The following is a 16,808-nucleotide window of genomic DNA, read 5'->3' as shown; positions in this document are numbered from 1 at the left end:
CAATGCAGCCTCATTCCATTGAGCTTGATTTCCCTGCCTCATCAGCCTCTTGTTCTCCAGGGGCAAAGCTGCTCCTTTCAGCATGTTCAGCCCACAGAGAAGTGGCCATTAACTCCAGCTCCTCATTATGTAAGAATCAGCTAATCAAGACTGACCAAGACATAACTGATGTTGTGATTGAGGAAAGGGAGACATCTGCTTGGAATTATCCAGCCCGCTGTTTCTAAACTGATAAGGCATTTACTGCCTTGCTGTTCAATTAGAAGAGGAATAAATGGTTTTGGGGGATGGCTGGGGGAATGTGGGTTTGCTTTAGCAATGGTTTGGGAGGGGGAGAGGGATGGAGGGCAGAAAGTGCAAGCAAGGCCCAGTGCTGGGGAGAAAAGGCAGAACCTGTCTGCAAACCACGTCAGCACAAGGCATGGCTGACAAACCCTAAGCTATATTTGAGGGGCTGTTTGTAAGGTAAAGAAAACTGTCATTTCCATGGTTTTCAGGCTAAGTTGCAAAAATATTTCTACTTCCATTTCCTAATTCCCATCCAGTTGTGCTTTTTTTTCCTTTAATATGCAGAGTAAAACTAACTTTCAAATGTATCAAATTCATTTCTCATGTGAATGGGAAGCCATTCCCCTGAAGTCAGAGTGGGCTGTATAGATGTACTCCTGATTAATTTGGTGATGGAGCTCGCTTTTTTATTTCTAAATGTCATAGCCAGCTTTTCTGAAGCCAAAAGTTTACGTGTTTTATCAGAGCACAGGAGATACATCTCCTTATTCTTTCTTTTTACAGAGAAAACTGTTATAAAACACGACCTTTTTATGCCTAAACTGTAGCAGAATATGCTGGGCAGATAAAATATGTAACGTGATAAAGACTGCATTGAAGCTGAACCCTAACTGGGGCTGTAACTGAACATAACTCTTGTTTCCCTTAGGGAGAGGAAGAGCATCAGATGGGAAGAGGACACTGTGCTTTTCCTGGACCGAGCAACACTGAGAGAGTGCAAATATGTGGGGCAGAGGAAGGAACAGGCAGGCTCTGCTCTCCTCCCGGGAGGACTGGGAAGCACAAATTACCAGGAAAAGTCCCATTTCGGGGGATCATTACAGTGTTCTCAAATTACCTTATTCCTGCAAAAGGCACCTTTCCACTCCCAGCCAGGTACTCAGGCTTTTCACAGCTACTTCAATGAACGAGGAGCAGGTAGCAAGATAAAAGCACAGGAATAAATTGGACCAATTTCTTGAAGGAATCTGTCTGGATTACTGAGGCCAGACATCAAAGAAGGGGGAAAAAAAAGCACCCTCTTGCCAAGCTTATGTTTCCATATATGTATTTCCTGCCCACTCTTCGTATAGACTCTGCTTTTTGCATCAGCCCTCTTGGCTGATATCGCAGCACTTCGCGCTCGCGCTGCTTTTCATCTTCAAAATGTGAGCAAATGCATCCTCGAGGCTCCCAAAATGTGAGCAAATTCATCCTCGAGGCTCCCAAAATGCAAGCAAATTCATCCTCGAGGCTCTGCTGGGAGGAAATGAGATAAATAAACGCGAGGATCCCTCCTTCCCTGCGGGGCAGTGGGAGGTGGGTTGGCTGGGACTCGGCGTGAGCACCTCCTGGCCCCACGCGCTCTGCAGGCTGGGATGGGTTTGGATTTCTCCAGCAGCTCTTTCTGCCATCCTTGGAGCCCTGAGAAACTGCTCTGTCACTTGGAAAGGAACTGACATTTTCTGGAAAGAGTCTCAAACCTGGCGTCCAGCAAAGCGTCTGCTTCTGCTCTGAATTCAGCCACATGCACAGAAAAATCTTGTCCTCCAGTACTTTTCACCTGCCTTTTTCTCTTTCTTTCTTTCTTTTTTTTTTGTTCTTCATTCTTATTCTATCTTTTGCTTCCCCTTTCTTTATTTTTTGAAGAGGCCAAGCTCCCCATGGTAGCTGCAGAGAGCCAGCTGTTGCAGCAAGCAGCTCTGCAGACATGCCTGCAGCCTGAGTCACGCACGCCGCGCTCGAGAGATGGAAAAGGAGCCGAAAAATGGAAAAGGAACCGTTACATCAGGGATGTTGGATGAGACATCCCAGAGAAACATCCAGGAATCACACTCTGCTGTGGACACCAGGCTTCACTTCTTTCCCCTGCTTTCCCTCCTCTTTCCATGGGTTTTGTGACAGAGGAGGATCCCGATGTTTTGACAGAGGGGTCTGTGCACACTGGCCACATTCCCTGCTGCCCTGGCAGGAAAGAAATGCCTGAAATGCTGAAGGCTGCTGTGCCTATGGAAATTCATACACACCTGGAAATCCCTCTCAAGGGAGCTTTGGAAAAGAACAAACAAGAGAAAATAAAGGCAAAAAAAAAAGAAAGAAAGAATGAAGGGGAAAGAGAGACAAATTAGATGAACATTTATGTGGAAGTTCCTGCACTCAGTTCCTGACTGAGATATTCAAAGGAATTTGATGTAGGAACTCTTCACGAGAACAGCATGACCAGTTTAGCCCCTTAAAAAATTCCTAGACTCAGTTTGTGATAGAAATTCATTCATATAAGGCTACAGGGATGTAAACCATCTCCCAGGACCACAAAATACAAATAACTTGTGGCACACTTTTATCTAAACCCCATGACCACAGCACAGCAAAGCTGCCAGACCTTAGGATTTAAGCATGACTGTGACAGTATTATCAGGGGTTTGCTTTTGGGCTTGGTTGGTTTGTTGATTTTCCAAAAAACTTATGATGGAGCAGAAAGTATTAGAATGAAAGACATGATAAAAAGAATCTTAAATCTTACATCTTACTTTTTTTTCCCCCTGTTGTGATATCTTTTCCCAGTTTGTTCTGACATGGACACACATTGACAGGTCATCCTGCTCCCACTCCTTTTGTCTCCCTTCTGCTATATCCACTGCCCAGCTAAAATCCTAGGGGTAACCTCAAGGAAGGGACAATTACCTGAATTATAGAATCATGAAATAATTTGGGTTGGAAGGGACCTTAAAGCTTGTCTTGTTCCACCCCTGCCATGGCAGGGACACCTTCCACTGTCCCAGGCTGCTCCAAGCCCCAATGTCCAACCTGTCCTTGGACACTGCCAGGGATCCAGGGGCACCACAGCTTCTCTGGGCAAGCTGTCTCACCACCCTCAGTTTTAACTTGAAAACTCATTTACAGTCCTCCCTGTGTTTCTGAAGGCAGAAAGCAATATCCACAAATGTTTCTGAGAAGCAGGAGAATCCCCTTGGGTCTGGCCTGGTCTCTTTACAGGTGTGGTGAGAAGGAGATCAAACACCCTGGGCAGTGCAGAGCAGAGCTCAGCATTTCCCCTTCGCTGCTCACTCTTGTCAGGAGCAAATCTTAAAAAAAACCCCAACAAGCAAAAGGATTCTGAAACCTGCCCAAGGAGCAGATAGAAAAACCACGTGAGGAACCCTTGGGAGGTTTGTGGGCCAAGCCAGGCTCCAGCTGGACCCTCCCAAGCTTTTCCTGCCAACGTGCACCGCGACCTGGGACACAGAGCGCTGCTCGCCACGTGGGCTGCACTATCAGCAGGAGATTACGAGGTTTCCAGAAAGGTTTCATCTCCTCTCTCTCCTCAGTTACGAATTCACTCTCCTAGAGGATTGCACGCTGCCTGTGCTCGTTATCACGGCGCTGGGGCTGAGCTCAGCCTGCCTGCAGAGGGAGGGAACAACATTCCTGCTCTTTCCCCATAGCCAGCTGTGCTCCCAGCCTCTGCGCTGAGCCACGGCGAGGGCAAGTGCTGAAAACCTCACATTCTGCACTGCAAGGGGAGCTTAAAACACAGCTCAGGAAATATTGGATTCTACTGCTGCAATATGTTCAGAGAGCGAAACCTAAAGCAGGCTAATTCTGTATTAAATTTATTAACATTTGCCTCTCTATTACTGTTATATTTTTGGTTGAAGGGACAGCTGTAGTATTGCTCTGACTGACAGACGGTGGACAAGTAAAACCTTGTGCTAACTTGGTTCAAAGCTGCCAGCTGATGACATTCTGGAAACTCAGGAAAACCCTCGTGCAGAGAAATGAGCACCTGTGCCACCCATTAGACTGATTTTTGTTCTCTGTGTGAACCAGGTCTGTAGCTCTGCAGAACACACAGAAATGTTCAACTTCCCACATCTCAGTTTTCCCAGAACAAAAGGGGGATGATCCCTCAGTCCTACACCCTGCCCAGGCTGCAGGGCAGGAGCAGAACAGCACAGACTCTCCTGACCCCACGTGTGCCCCAAGCCAGGGTTTGGGATGTGACAAAGTCCTCTCTTCTCTCCAGGGAACGTGGCAAAGCCCCATTGTCCTGCTGTTTTCTGGGCATGGGAAGAGCAGCTTGACCTTCACAGACATTATGACAGTCAGCCACAAGAAGCTCTCAGAATTTATATTTCTGAGTCTTTTTATTCTCTCCCCTTGCAGCATGTTATATCAGCATATAAATGTCTTCTTTCAGTGTTCCTTTCTTTGGTGTATTCATGTAAGGAGCTGGAACTCCTTATGGGGAACTCCTTGTGTTTGGGGGGGTTGGAACTAGGTGATCTTTAAGGTCCCTTTCAACCCAAGACTTTCTATGATTCTGTGATTGTAAGGAGAGAAAAAACAGACTAAAAAAGCAGCAGTTTCTCTCCTGGTGGGGCTGAATCCTTTCACTCCAAAATGACACAGCCAAAGGTTGTGACCACACAACCTCGACTACCATTGCTAAAAATCATAGAACAAACTTTGGTTTCTCAATGCCCATGCTCAATATTCTGTTTTTATACCACAAACCTACAGGGAAATACCTGTAGCCTTAGACCCCACAGACTGATCCCATCTTTACTCTGGCTGTGGTAGCTGATTTGCCACATTTCAGTGTGGTTTAGACCATCTGACTGTTGCCATTGCAGAAAGGGAAAAACTGTTCCTTCCATTAAAGTGAAACTTTTACTTCAATTACAGTGAAATCCCAACTGTCAGCTCAGGCTGAAATGCTGCAGTACAGCTGCCAGCTCCAGCACTTGCAGATAAAGCAGGCTGAGGTCACAGTTTTTTTGGCTAAGACACAGCACAGAATTATAATAGCAAGTATATTCTGACAGGTCCCAGCTCTCTGTTTGGGATTTGTTTGTTTAGATTTGTTTCTCTATCCGTATTTCAAGCCATTGATTCTACAGAAGCATGTCAGTTCATTAACAAACCTCGTCAGCTCTTTGCTTTGGCACTGCAAATGGGTTGTTTCCCTGCTAAATTAATCCAGCTCCAGTGTCACTTGCACACCAATCAGTGTTCCCATTCAGGGAGGTCAGGCTGAAAAGCAGAGAGAAAGACTTCTTTTGTTTTAACCAAAAGAGAAAATAAAATATTGCTGAACTCTGAGGCTCATTGGAACTGGTCACACCAGCAGTGTGCATGAAGATGGCTACTGCCTGATTTCCAGCCCAGGGAATTCTGCTGGAGCTTCCTCAGTCCTGGGGAAAAGCTTTCCAAGTGACCTGGAACACTGGGCTATTCCATCCCAGCCCATCCTGGGTATTGTGTCCCCATGAGGAAGTGGAAAATGTACAGGGGGGACAGTCAGAGATGATCTAAACCTCTGGAGATCTCTGGGATCCTAAGGGATTTATAGGATAAGATAGAGGCTTAAACCATGGCCTGAGGTGGATTTTGTCTCCTGATAAAATTGGAGAATTTTTACTGAGGGAATAAAAGGCAGCAATGTAACCTCATATATTGCCTTTTTTATATTGCTTTGTTAAGGCTGGGCTATAAACCTGACGAAAAGGAGCATAAAATGATGGGGAAATGAAGACTGAACTCAGCTCCTCTAAAATATTCCAGCTTTTTCTTTCCATTTCCATGTTCCAATGGACACTGCCAGTGGCCCACCAGCCACAACCACATTGACCTCAGACGAAGGGACAACAAAGCCCCAGCAGAAGGACATTGCCCAGGACACACCTGGGATGTTCTTGATGTCCTCAGCACAAAGCCACCCCACCTCCATAATCATCCTCCTGTGCCCTCGACTCAGCTCAGCTTTCTATCCTCCAGGTACACACAGGAGTCAGCACTGGGAAAGCTCTCCATCCAACATCTGTTCAGAGTTACATGTCTTTGACATTCATAATTATGACCTTTGTCAGCAGATCGTGTAAGCATGAAATTGATTTTGAAAATCAGTAATTCCGCTGACTTTACCTGGATCGCTCACATGTTTAAAGTTAAAAGAACACTTAAGAGCTTTTGCTGTGTGCAGACCTAGCCCTGACAGAGTGCAAAACGTTTCCAGTCACAGACAAACAGCCAGTAGCCACAGACTGTTCCACTCTCCAGCTCAGATTTAATCTTACAGGGGCTCTGTTTCACTGACACAACCGTGAACTGCTTCCCTCTAAGACCCACATGCTGCAATCAACTTTCAAGGGATTTCTAAGTGCATACATTACTGTCCCTTGCACACCAGCAGAGCATCAGTATTACTGATGTAATGCACCCCAGCCCAGTCAGCTGCTCCAGAAAGTGGTTTATTTTGCAGCTGATCGATGGTTTGCTGATTCTGGAAATCTCTCCATATGACAAGTGTTTCTAAAACATTTAAGGCACTACAGAGCTGAAGGTTCTCAAGAGTGCAATCAGCTTTTGCAGCTAAATCATGGTAAGGAATGTACTTGCAATGTGAGCTCGCTTGCAGCTTTGCTGCCTTTGACAAATTGAATCCACCGCAAATAATTTTGGGGTTGCAATTACAAATGGGCAGTGCCTGGAAATTAATCACCAAAGTATTTAATGAATATCCACAAAAGTAATCTCAACAGCTGCAAGCCATCGAGAAGATTTCAAACCCTAGGCTGCTTAGTCAGGTACCTGTAACTCTTCCAGAAGTAACTCAGAACATCTTGCCCAGGACATATGAACACATTTTGATGAGTCTAAGTATCAGAAAACACCAAACTGACATTCAATATTTCCATAGATAACAGATGGTTTCACACGTTGCTCCCCACTTGGGGTTTCCTAATGCATCTGAATCATGTTTTGAAATAAAACTCAAGGTTTGGAAAATCTCTAAGGTTTTCAATAAATGGAGTTTAATGTCAAGACTACTCGAAGCAGCTGTTCCTCCTAACCATGGAAAATCACATCCAGGTTTTTTTTGCATGACCCAATGCAGAAATGATGTAATTTAGGGGTTCCATGCACCTCCACCCCCAGCATTCTCCAGTGCTTGACATGAAACCACAGAAAGATAACAACTCACATCTCAGAGCTTCGTGTGCTGCCACTTTTCACTCCACACAAGGTGTTTGTGTTTCTCTCTCCACTCCTCCCTGCAGCAGGTGATTAATGGCATTTGAGCTCCATGTTCCATCAGCAGGAAGATGCAGCAGGGGCTGTGTGCTCATCTGCAGCCTTGGAGATTGCCAGGAAGCAGGGATGGGAGCACTGCTCCCTTTCCCAGGTTTGTGATGAGCTCCTCACACCTCTGGAGCTCAGAACCCACATGTCCAGCCTGGCCTGCTGCCATCAGATGCCTGCTCTGCAGAAATGCAGCCTCTCATTTCTCTCCTGGGTATTATTTGTCACTCCACACCCCTGCTGAGCCCTGCACCAGTGCATGGTGTGATGTACAGAAACAACCGACCTACTCATGCACAAGCTGAGAAAACTACTGCATGGACTTGCAACACTCAGACCATCATTTCTTAGGAACATCAAAGTCAGAAATACTGAAGAAAAGGGCAAAATGACTTTGCAAAACCATGACCAGCTTTTTCCTGTGGTTTGGGATCTGTGAAATGCCTCGTGTGCTACAAATGCCAAACCCAGGCAAGGCTGATTGTACCAATCCACAGCATCTCCTGCTGAGATGAGGAACCTCATGCTGTCAACACCATACACAACTCTTCCAGAATGCAAATCTTCAGCTGGACACCCCACCAAACTAAAAAAATAACCCCAGTTTATCTCAACTGAAAAATAATCATTGATAAATTATGTATTTCTTAAGGAGCAGGTCTCAACAGCTCCAAATCAATGCAGTCTGACAGATGCCCATAGAGGTAATTTACTGCACTTTCCTGTCCTGCTTCTAAAAGAGGTGGAGATTGCATCTTACAATCTTCTAAATCTGACTTTATTACAGGTACAAGAGACTTTGGTATGTTCAGCAAAGCCTGTATTAGCAGTTTTATGGTTTTTTATGTTTTTATGTTCTTTTAATCGCTGAGATGGAATGTAAATAGTTTCCTCAATTGCTGCATACTTCCCATTCCTGGAGGAAGGCACACCCTTTGACAAAGATTAAGAGAATATAAAGTTAAATCTCTGTTTACTAAAGGAATTAAATTCTCCTCTAGTTACTGGAATAGAACAATCTATGCATGGGGTATCTACACACCCTTGAAGGACAGGTTTTGAATAACCAAGGAGCATTAAAAATAATACAAAGAAATGTCAAGACTTGGGTTTGATGTCGAATAATAAAGTGAACTGGAATTTATCCCAGCTGGGTAATGTTAGGGTTCATCCAAATGACTGAGAGTACAAAGGATTTTGAATTGTTTTACCCCTGAGGACTAAAGAGGTGCCCTGTGGTTTTCCACTGAAGTTGTCCATCCCCAGCCTGAGGCAGGATGTCCCTGACCCCCCCTGGACATTTGCTTTCACAGGCACATTCCTTCCTCCTAACACATAAAACTGCATCACTCACTCTATTAAACGCCAAAAAATACCTTTGTGGCTTTGATTCCCCAGCAGGGGAACCTTCAGAACTCACAGATCCTTGGGAACAGTTATAAAAAGCTTTCCCTAGGTTGAGAGTTGATCTTTGTCTTTCCTCTGACAAACAGCATGCAGTTGTCCTGATCTGGATTCCCATAATATATCCTTGAGATTCTCCTAGAGGAAATGATTTTTCCATTTGTCATGGACTCCCAGAGCAGTGATTTCACTATTGTAGGGTTTTGAATCCCTGTAAAAACTCTGCTGGGGTTCTGCCCATGGCACCACATCTACAGCAGCCCCTGATCCCTCTCTGGAAGCTCATGGGCATGAGCAGGATTTGCCAAGAGCACATGGAAAAAGATGAACACAGACAAGGGCTCAAGGCCAGCATTGCTCCTGGGCCTCACCAAGAGCACAATCACCCCATATCAGCCCCTTGCCAGCAAACCCACAGAGCTCCAGTTTAACATGCCAGCAGGGGTTAATCCCAAAGTCTTGACTCATCATCCCTGATGGACACTGCACGGAGCAAATCATGGGTTCAGGCAGCATTAGGAGGGACGAGGTCTCCAACAAAAAAAAAAAATTCCAGAGACTGTAGGATATTCCAGATTACTATAAATAAAAGGCCTTACCACAGGAAAGGAGGACAAACCCAAATCAAATACACAGGAAAACCCTGAGAGGCAACATGTCCATTTTCAGGCCCACATAAATGCACACAACCATAGAGATTCTTGCTCTATCAGCAATGCACAAATACCCATAATCCAAACTGGAACAAAACTCTCTCATTAGGGGACTCTTTATAGGGGACCAGTAGCAAAATCGGCCCCAGCTTAATTTTAAACCATCCATTTCAAAATTATAACCCTTCTCTGAGAGTACAAAGTGACCATGCAGCAGGGTACTTACTCATTCCTCTCCAAATCGATGACCAGATGTTTATTTTCAGCTTGAATTACAAACTGCAGCAGTGCTGGGTGGTTCTGAAAAAGGAAAACAGAGTTGGCTGAGTCCAAACTCGTCATCTTGCACCAGGCTCTGCCAGGGAAATAGACTTATCATGGAAGCATGGAATGGTTTGGGCTGGAAGGGATCTTAAAAGAACATTTTTTTACACCCCCAGCCATGGCAGGGACACCTTCCACTGTCCCAGGTTGCTCCAAATGCCATCTAACCTGCCCTTGGACACTGCCAGGGATCCAGGGGCACCACAGCTTCTCTGGGCACCCTGTGCCAGGCCCTCCCCACCCTCACAGGGAACAATTCCTTCCTAATATCCAAGACATATTTAATATTTTTTTGGTGCATTTCAAGCTTTTCATATGGCATAATTAGGTTTTAGCTTAAAAGAAAGAAGACGTGGTGTTAGAGCAATTAAATTCATGGAATATCCTGGGTTGAAAGGGACCTATAAGGATTGTCAGGTGCAAAAAATGTGAAATGTCAATAAAAATATGGTCAACAGTACTATCAGGTGTCTCTGTGACAACATACATGTATTTAAGGGAATTTTCTAAACAAGACATCAGCAACAGAGCCCATGGAAATCCCAGTTGTGCTCCAGCATGGAGCAGAGACCAGGACATCTGGATTGCATTTCCAGCACCATCATGACTGCGTGTAATCTTCACAGTGCCTTTCCCCTGATTATAAAAACCAAGTTCTTTTTCATCTCAAGCATCCAAAGGTAAATCCATTAATTTTGGGGGGAGCTGTGAGAGAGGATCTGAAGCAGTGGAGGCCTAGAAACCTCCAGGAAGGGGCAATGAACCTCCACAGGCTCTGGAATCTGCACTTAAAAGGGGAAAGCACAGCTTGCAATATGCTGGCTACTCTTAATCCAAAAGCCTCAGCTCACATATATTTTAAAACTGTTTACATTTAACTTACATTTCATTAAACAAACTCACTGGATTGCGCGACAGCATTTCCTTGTTTGAAATTCCAACAGTAGCTCCATAAATCAGCTGTTCCCCTGGATAATCGAGATGCTTTTCTGGAGATTTATGGCAGCCAATTGCAGCAAGATTGTTTTAGGGTTCCAGTGTTTAATTGATTTATTGGGAAATGTGTCTGAATTTGTGATTGCTGCAGAGGAGCCCTGGTGGAGCCTCTGTGACAGACAGAGCATCCCCACCCTCGGAACGCAACGATTTTCAAATTGTTTGAAAAATTAGCGATGTTTATTAAAATGTGAAATTATTGGGAGGCTGTCATAGACTAAACAAAATTGTTCAAACGAGAAATAGCTGAGAAGTCCCCAGTGCTCTCAGGCTTCACTGAGCCCAGACTGGGACTGAGATACCGTTGCTCTATCCAAAGTGTCCTTCTCGTGCGAATCCAAACGTGCTTTCCCAGCAACAGCATTGAAATTCTGCATCCCTGTGAACTCTGCAGAAACCAGATCCCACTAGAATGCTAAATAAATGCTTCAGACTATCCTTGGCACTCAGCAAACACATGGGAGTCATTTATTGGCATGAATATTTAGAAGCAGTGTTGATTATGACTTTAATATTACTGCATTGCTTCCAAAACCCGTGAGATCTACAGAATATGGAGTTTTGAGAGAGCAAACCACAATTAATTACAATATAACACAGTAAATAATTAAGATATTGCAGTGGCACAAATGGATTCTTTTCAGCTGAAGGCCCTCTTAATATGGAAATGACAACTATGTTTATTCATGAGTTCACAGTGGTACTTATTTGACAGTCAATTGATGTTGGGAAAGTTGCAAAGTTAAAAAAGCAGCTGCAGAATAGAACAGACTGTTACAAGACCAAATCATCTCTCAGAGAATTCCTGAAGCTGAAACTCCTTATCACAATAACGGCCCCAGTTATGGATGCTGCGTTGCTTTGCACAAGACCCAGGTTCAGAATCTTGCTTCACCATCGATTTTTTTTTTTCTTTCAAACAAATGGCTCATTTCCTTCTTTTCCATCTGGGAAGAGATGAGACTATACTTTTTCTTAGTCTGACTGGAATTCATAAGCACAGATACAGCAAAAATTACCCGCTGCACAGGTGTTAGGGTGACTACAAACAGAAACACTTGAAATTATAAATTCCTAATGGTAAAGAAAAATGAGTATCTTTCAGAAAGGGCATTTGAGGTTTGTGCTTTGGTTTTTCTTCCTCTTTTTTGAATCCACACACTTGTGAAATCAATTCAGGTTTTTTGGTTTTTTGTTTGGGCTTTTCTTGGGTTTTTCTTGCAGCGCTTGTGGAGTCTCCCCTAAAGTATTTGCACGGTTCTGCTACAAAACCTTCAAAGTTCATTTTAAATCCCATGAAACACCGTGATACTCTCCCCTTACAATCGATATTTTCAAAACTGCGTTCCAAGGAGAACTGGGAGTGACTATAAATACAGATATTAGAGCACTGCCTTATATTTTCCACTCAGAATAATCGACAAAGCACCTTGTGGGGGTACAGAATCTCCTGCTCAGAGGATTGGAGAAAGAGCCACTTGTTATAAGTCTTTCTCAACATTCACAAAAAATAATTTCTGTGCTGATGCTACAACTTATTCCCACATTGATACCTTCAAAATTACTGACTGTGGGAGATAAGTGAACTTAATGTGTGGCATTATTTAAACCATAATGAAGAATTTTGTGGGGTCCTACTTTCTTTGTTCTACCAATTCAAATTTTCTAGTTCTCTCCTAAAATTGCAGTTTGTTGTTTTCCTTTTTGGTGATTTTTTTTTTTTGTGGCATAAGAGAAGATTTCACCAACACACACAAGATTTTGCCTGACATCCTAAGAGGTTAAACTGACTTCAGGATGATTGGAGTAGGAATCTCTACAACTTTTCCCTCTTATTTAGAGGATTTACTTCAAAAATCTGCATCAAACTGTATCAAAAAAACAGGAAAAGCATTTCTCCCCTTAATTTGCTCCTTCCATGCTTAGAGCTGAGGGGTTTTGGTTTCAGCTGATGTTAGTAAAACTTAATATTCTGAAAGAAATTAGTGAAACATGAAGTCAAGGTCAAGCAAGAATTCTCACTGATAAAGCAGATTAAAAAAATTAATAAATCAGTACTTGATTAACTAAAAGATGATGAGCCAGTAGCCTATTTCTGAGTCAGAAGTTCTGCAGTAAAACTGCTTTAACTAGTACATATATTTTAAGTAATACTTTCATTTTTTTTCATTTTAAATCACATTGATCTTCAGATCTTCACACAGAAGGAGAAAAGAGAGGATGGTTTGGGGATCCCCTGTGAATGTGGAGATGGCATTGGGAATACTGTCTAATAATCATGATATCTAGCCTCAAAAGAACCCATTTTTATTCCTGAAATGCTAGCAGCCATCCATTTGGAGGTGATTTGTTCACCTTGGTGGGATGCCCATTCTGGAATTTGAATGCAAAGTAGTTGTCACTGAGCATATTTTTCTGCACAGTAATCAAGTCAAAAGTCCTAATTATTGCTGGATCCTTTGGTCTGTGATCCCACTGCAGTGCTGTGAGCTTTTCCCCTCACACTCCCTGCTGGGATTGGAAGAAAAGTAATTTCTTATACATTTGAAGAGCAGAAAACTGATGGAATGGGGAGTCCTAACACATCTCTCTTTGCAGCTTCCTCTCTATAAAAGGTAAAGGATTTTATAGGATTGAGATATGTGAGTTAGACCAGCACAAGAAACTTCAAATTAATTCTAGCAATTACTTAATAGAAACAAAGGGAAATATCTACAGATAAGGAAAAGAGTGAAAATTAACTCAAACCAGCAGCATTAATTCGTTTGGAAACAGAAATGCATTTCCAGCTGTATCCAATGTCCAAATCCAGTATTTGAGGATAAGAGATCAGCAGAAGAAATAGAACCAAAAGGGGTGATTTTGCTTCTCTGGTTTCAAAGTTTTAAATTATATCCTGACAGAATCAGACAGAAATAGGCAGGTTTGTTTAACCCAGAAGGTGGTTTCCAGTCCCTCCAGAGCTGATATTAACTTTGCTAAAGCCAGGCCTGCAACAGGGACAGCTTTGCGTGTGTGGCCAAGGGGACCTGGGCCCAAAATGGGTCAAAATTGGTAAGATAGAAAGGGAAAAAATAATAATTATGAGGAGAATTATGGATTGTAATTAGTTCCATGCAGTGTAGCTCCTGACATTCCACAGGGAGCTAAATAAAAACACAGCAAACCCTCACAGGGTCTCATTCCATAAATGGTTGCCTGGGCCTTGGTTTGAAGTCAGAGAAGTCACATCAAGTCAAACCAGATTCAGTGATTTGGTAGGCAAAGGACTCTACCAGGGGATAATTTGGGAGCATTTTTTCATCCACACTCTTAAGTTGTGCTAAAAGCACTGATGTTTGCTGTCAGAGTGGGATCAGCTTTGGAGAGAGTCTGCTTGGAGCAACATCTGGGGAATGACATGGAGCTGCTGGAGAGAGTCCTGAGGAGGCCACAAAGATCATGGGGGAAATGGAGCTACTCTGCTCTGGGACAGGCTGGGAGAGCTGGGGGTGTTCAGCTGGAGAGGAGAAGGATCCAGGGAGAGCTCAGAGCTCCTGCCAGTGCCTAAAGGGGCTCCAGGAGAGCTGGAGAGGGACTGGGGACAAGGGATGGAGGGACAGGACACAGGGAATGGCTTTAAGGTGGAAGTGGGCAGATCTAGATGGGATATTGGGAAGGAATTGTTCCCTGTGAGGGTGGGCAGGCCCTGGCACAGGGTGCCCAGAGAAGCTGTGGTGCCCCTGGATCCCTGGCAGTGTCCAAGGCCAGGCTGGACATTGGGAATTGGAGCAGCCTGGGATGGTGGAAGGTGTCCCTGCCATGGCTGGGGTGGAACAAGATGTTTTTAATTATCCCTTCCAACCCAAACCTTCCTGTGAGTCCATGATCCTATTCACTTTCTCCTCTGTGCTCCTGAAAACAGAAATTCCAGCACAAAAAATAAGGGTCATGAGCTTATGTTCTGTCTTAAGCACAGCTCTGGAAATTAAGGACTTTGGAGCTATATATGTAGTCACATTCCACACACATACAGATATTTTTTCTTGTTTCAGAAGAGCTAACAGCAGGAATTAGAAACTGCATATCTTGGGAAAGAGTCCATTATTTCCAGTAGGGATAAATTCCATGCCATTTTTTTGCTGTTTGTATGAAAATACCTTTTATTTCCCTCATTTATCACACACTGACACTCTGCATTGGTGCTAAAAGGTGTATTTACAGTATCAGATCTTTAGGTTGATATTATTCCTCTACTATCTATAAAACACAAAAAGGGAGAAGCTGGGAAATCTATAAGAAATAAAGTCACTCAGGGAGTCTCACCATTGAAACTGGAAGTTAATCCAACAAATGCAAGCTGTCTACAAAATATATACATTTAAGATAATTACAACCTGCAATGAATGCTGTAAATTTTATGCAATGCTTTTAAATCTATAAATATTTCCTGGTTGTTTTTTGGCTTCAGTTTAGAAGTGAACACAGAGTGCAACATTTTCTGCAAACACCTCCAAGACCAAGCCATATTTCATGGGCAGGACATGAAAAGTATGAACATTTAATTCTTATGGCTCTGCAGGTTCCTGGGGGCAGTGAATTCAGCTGTGCTTTCCCTACTCTCAGATGAGAAGGATGTATCCCTGTGGCTGCTTCTAATGAGCACCAGCTAAGAGAACAGAGCATTTTGCAGTTGTTTTTTTTATTTTCTTTAATGGCTTAGCAAAGACTCCCAGCCCCTTAACAAATTAGCTGAGCCAGTCTAATAATGTAGGAAACCAAAGGACTTGCAAGTTTGTCCCCAAGTTTATTTTAAAGGGATCTTTTGAACACAGAATGATCAGATTTTTTGCTTTCTTGCTGACTGTACCAAGAGATGCAAGATTCCTCTATCTGCAAAGCAAATAGCTGAATTTGTTTTCCTTTCTTTTTACTTTTGTCCTCTTTTTCTTAACTCCTGTAGCAAATCAATTTGCTGCTTGAAGGTAGTCAGGCTTTTGCACCCTCTCCTTTTCCTGTTCCCCATATTGCCACATTTTATATATATATATACATATATATATATATATATATATATGTAAATATATATTTATATATTTATATATATTTTTAGTTATATATATATATATATATGTGTATTAAACCCTGTTGCCCCACATGACACAGCAGAACCCATTGCAGATGAGGTCCTAAAGCAACTTTTCTGCTCCTTCCCTGGCTTCCTTACAGGAATCATGGAGTGGTTTGGGTTGGAAGGCACATTTAAAAATTCTCCAGTCCAACCCCTCTGCAGTGAGCAGGAAAACCTGACAGAAAACACCACTGTGGAGCTCATGGGATGCAGATAAAACAGAAGCACTTGGGAATGACCCTAATTTGGGAAACTTCTCTTCATAAGCTCGAAACACTTTCAGTTAAAATGAAAAATATTCATATTTCTGTGTGCTGCCCCTACAGCAGTGGCAGTGCCAGCCTCTGCCCATCAGGTTGTTTGGCAATATCTGCTGAAGGTCCTGGGAATCTCTTTAAAGAGCTGTTTAAATTCCACTGTTGGTGCCCCAGGATTCCTATCCAGAGTTAAAAATCCCAGCAAACAACGCTCAAGAAAGAGGAAACCAAGAAGTTCATTGTGCCAGACCAAAATCAATAAAATTGCAGAGCTCCAGCTCCCCATTTCCTGGTTTCCATGCAGGAACACAAAGCTAATGACTGCTCCTGGAAAGGGAAAGCATGCTTACAACTCAGCTACATCCTTACTGCGAGGTATTCCTGATTTACATTTTTTTAGAAATCAAAGGATAACCTCACTTAAACATGTTCAAAGTGTCATAACATCGAGGTGCAAATATTTCAGGAGCAAATCCAAAAGAACTGGTTTGATGTTTGAAAGAAATCTGCACCTTCTGAGGCTGAGTTATGTTGTGAATTTATTTGGTGTCAGTAAAAAGTCAGGCTTGAAACCTGAATTCAAGCTTTACACCATATTTTCATTATTAGGCCCTGAAACATATTTAGGTGCATTTGACCAGCTAAAAAGGGATTAGAAGAAAATTTTCCGCTTTCTACTTTAAAAAAAAAAAAAGAAAACTAAAATAAATT

General features: G+C 43.0%; 1 protein-coding gene across 1 annotated transcript in view; it reads right to left on the bottom strand.

The window, feature by feature from the left end:
• Positions 1–16,808, bottom strand: part of ADAM12 (ADAM metallopeptidase domain 12) — a 164,996-nt gene that overhangs the window by 111,593 nt on the left and 36,595 nt on the right. Inside the window, exon 3 of the mRNA XM_085064614.1 lies at positions 9,637–9,710. Within this exon, the coding sequence (XP_084920740.1) occupies positions 9,637–9,710 (74 nt within the window). The remainder of the gene's footprint in view (positions 1–9,636; positions 9,711–16,808) is intronic.

This window comes from Lichenostomus cassidix, chromosome 6, assembly GCF_008360975.1.
Source record: "Lichenostomus cassidix isolate B80296 chromosome 6, HeHo_3.0, whole genome shotgun sequence".
Taxonomy (NCBI): Eukaryota; Metazoa; Chordata; class Aves; order Passeriformes; family Meliphagidae; genus Lichenostomus; species Lichenostomus cassidix.
Note: the sequence above shows the minus strand (reverse complement) of the source record. Positions and strands in the feature narration are given on the sequence as shown.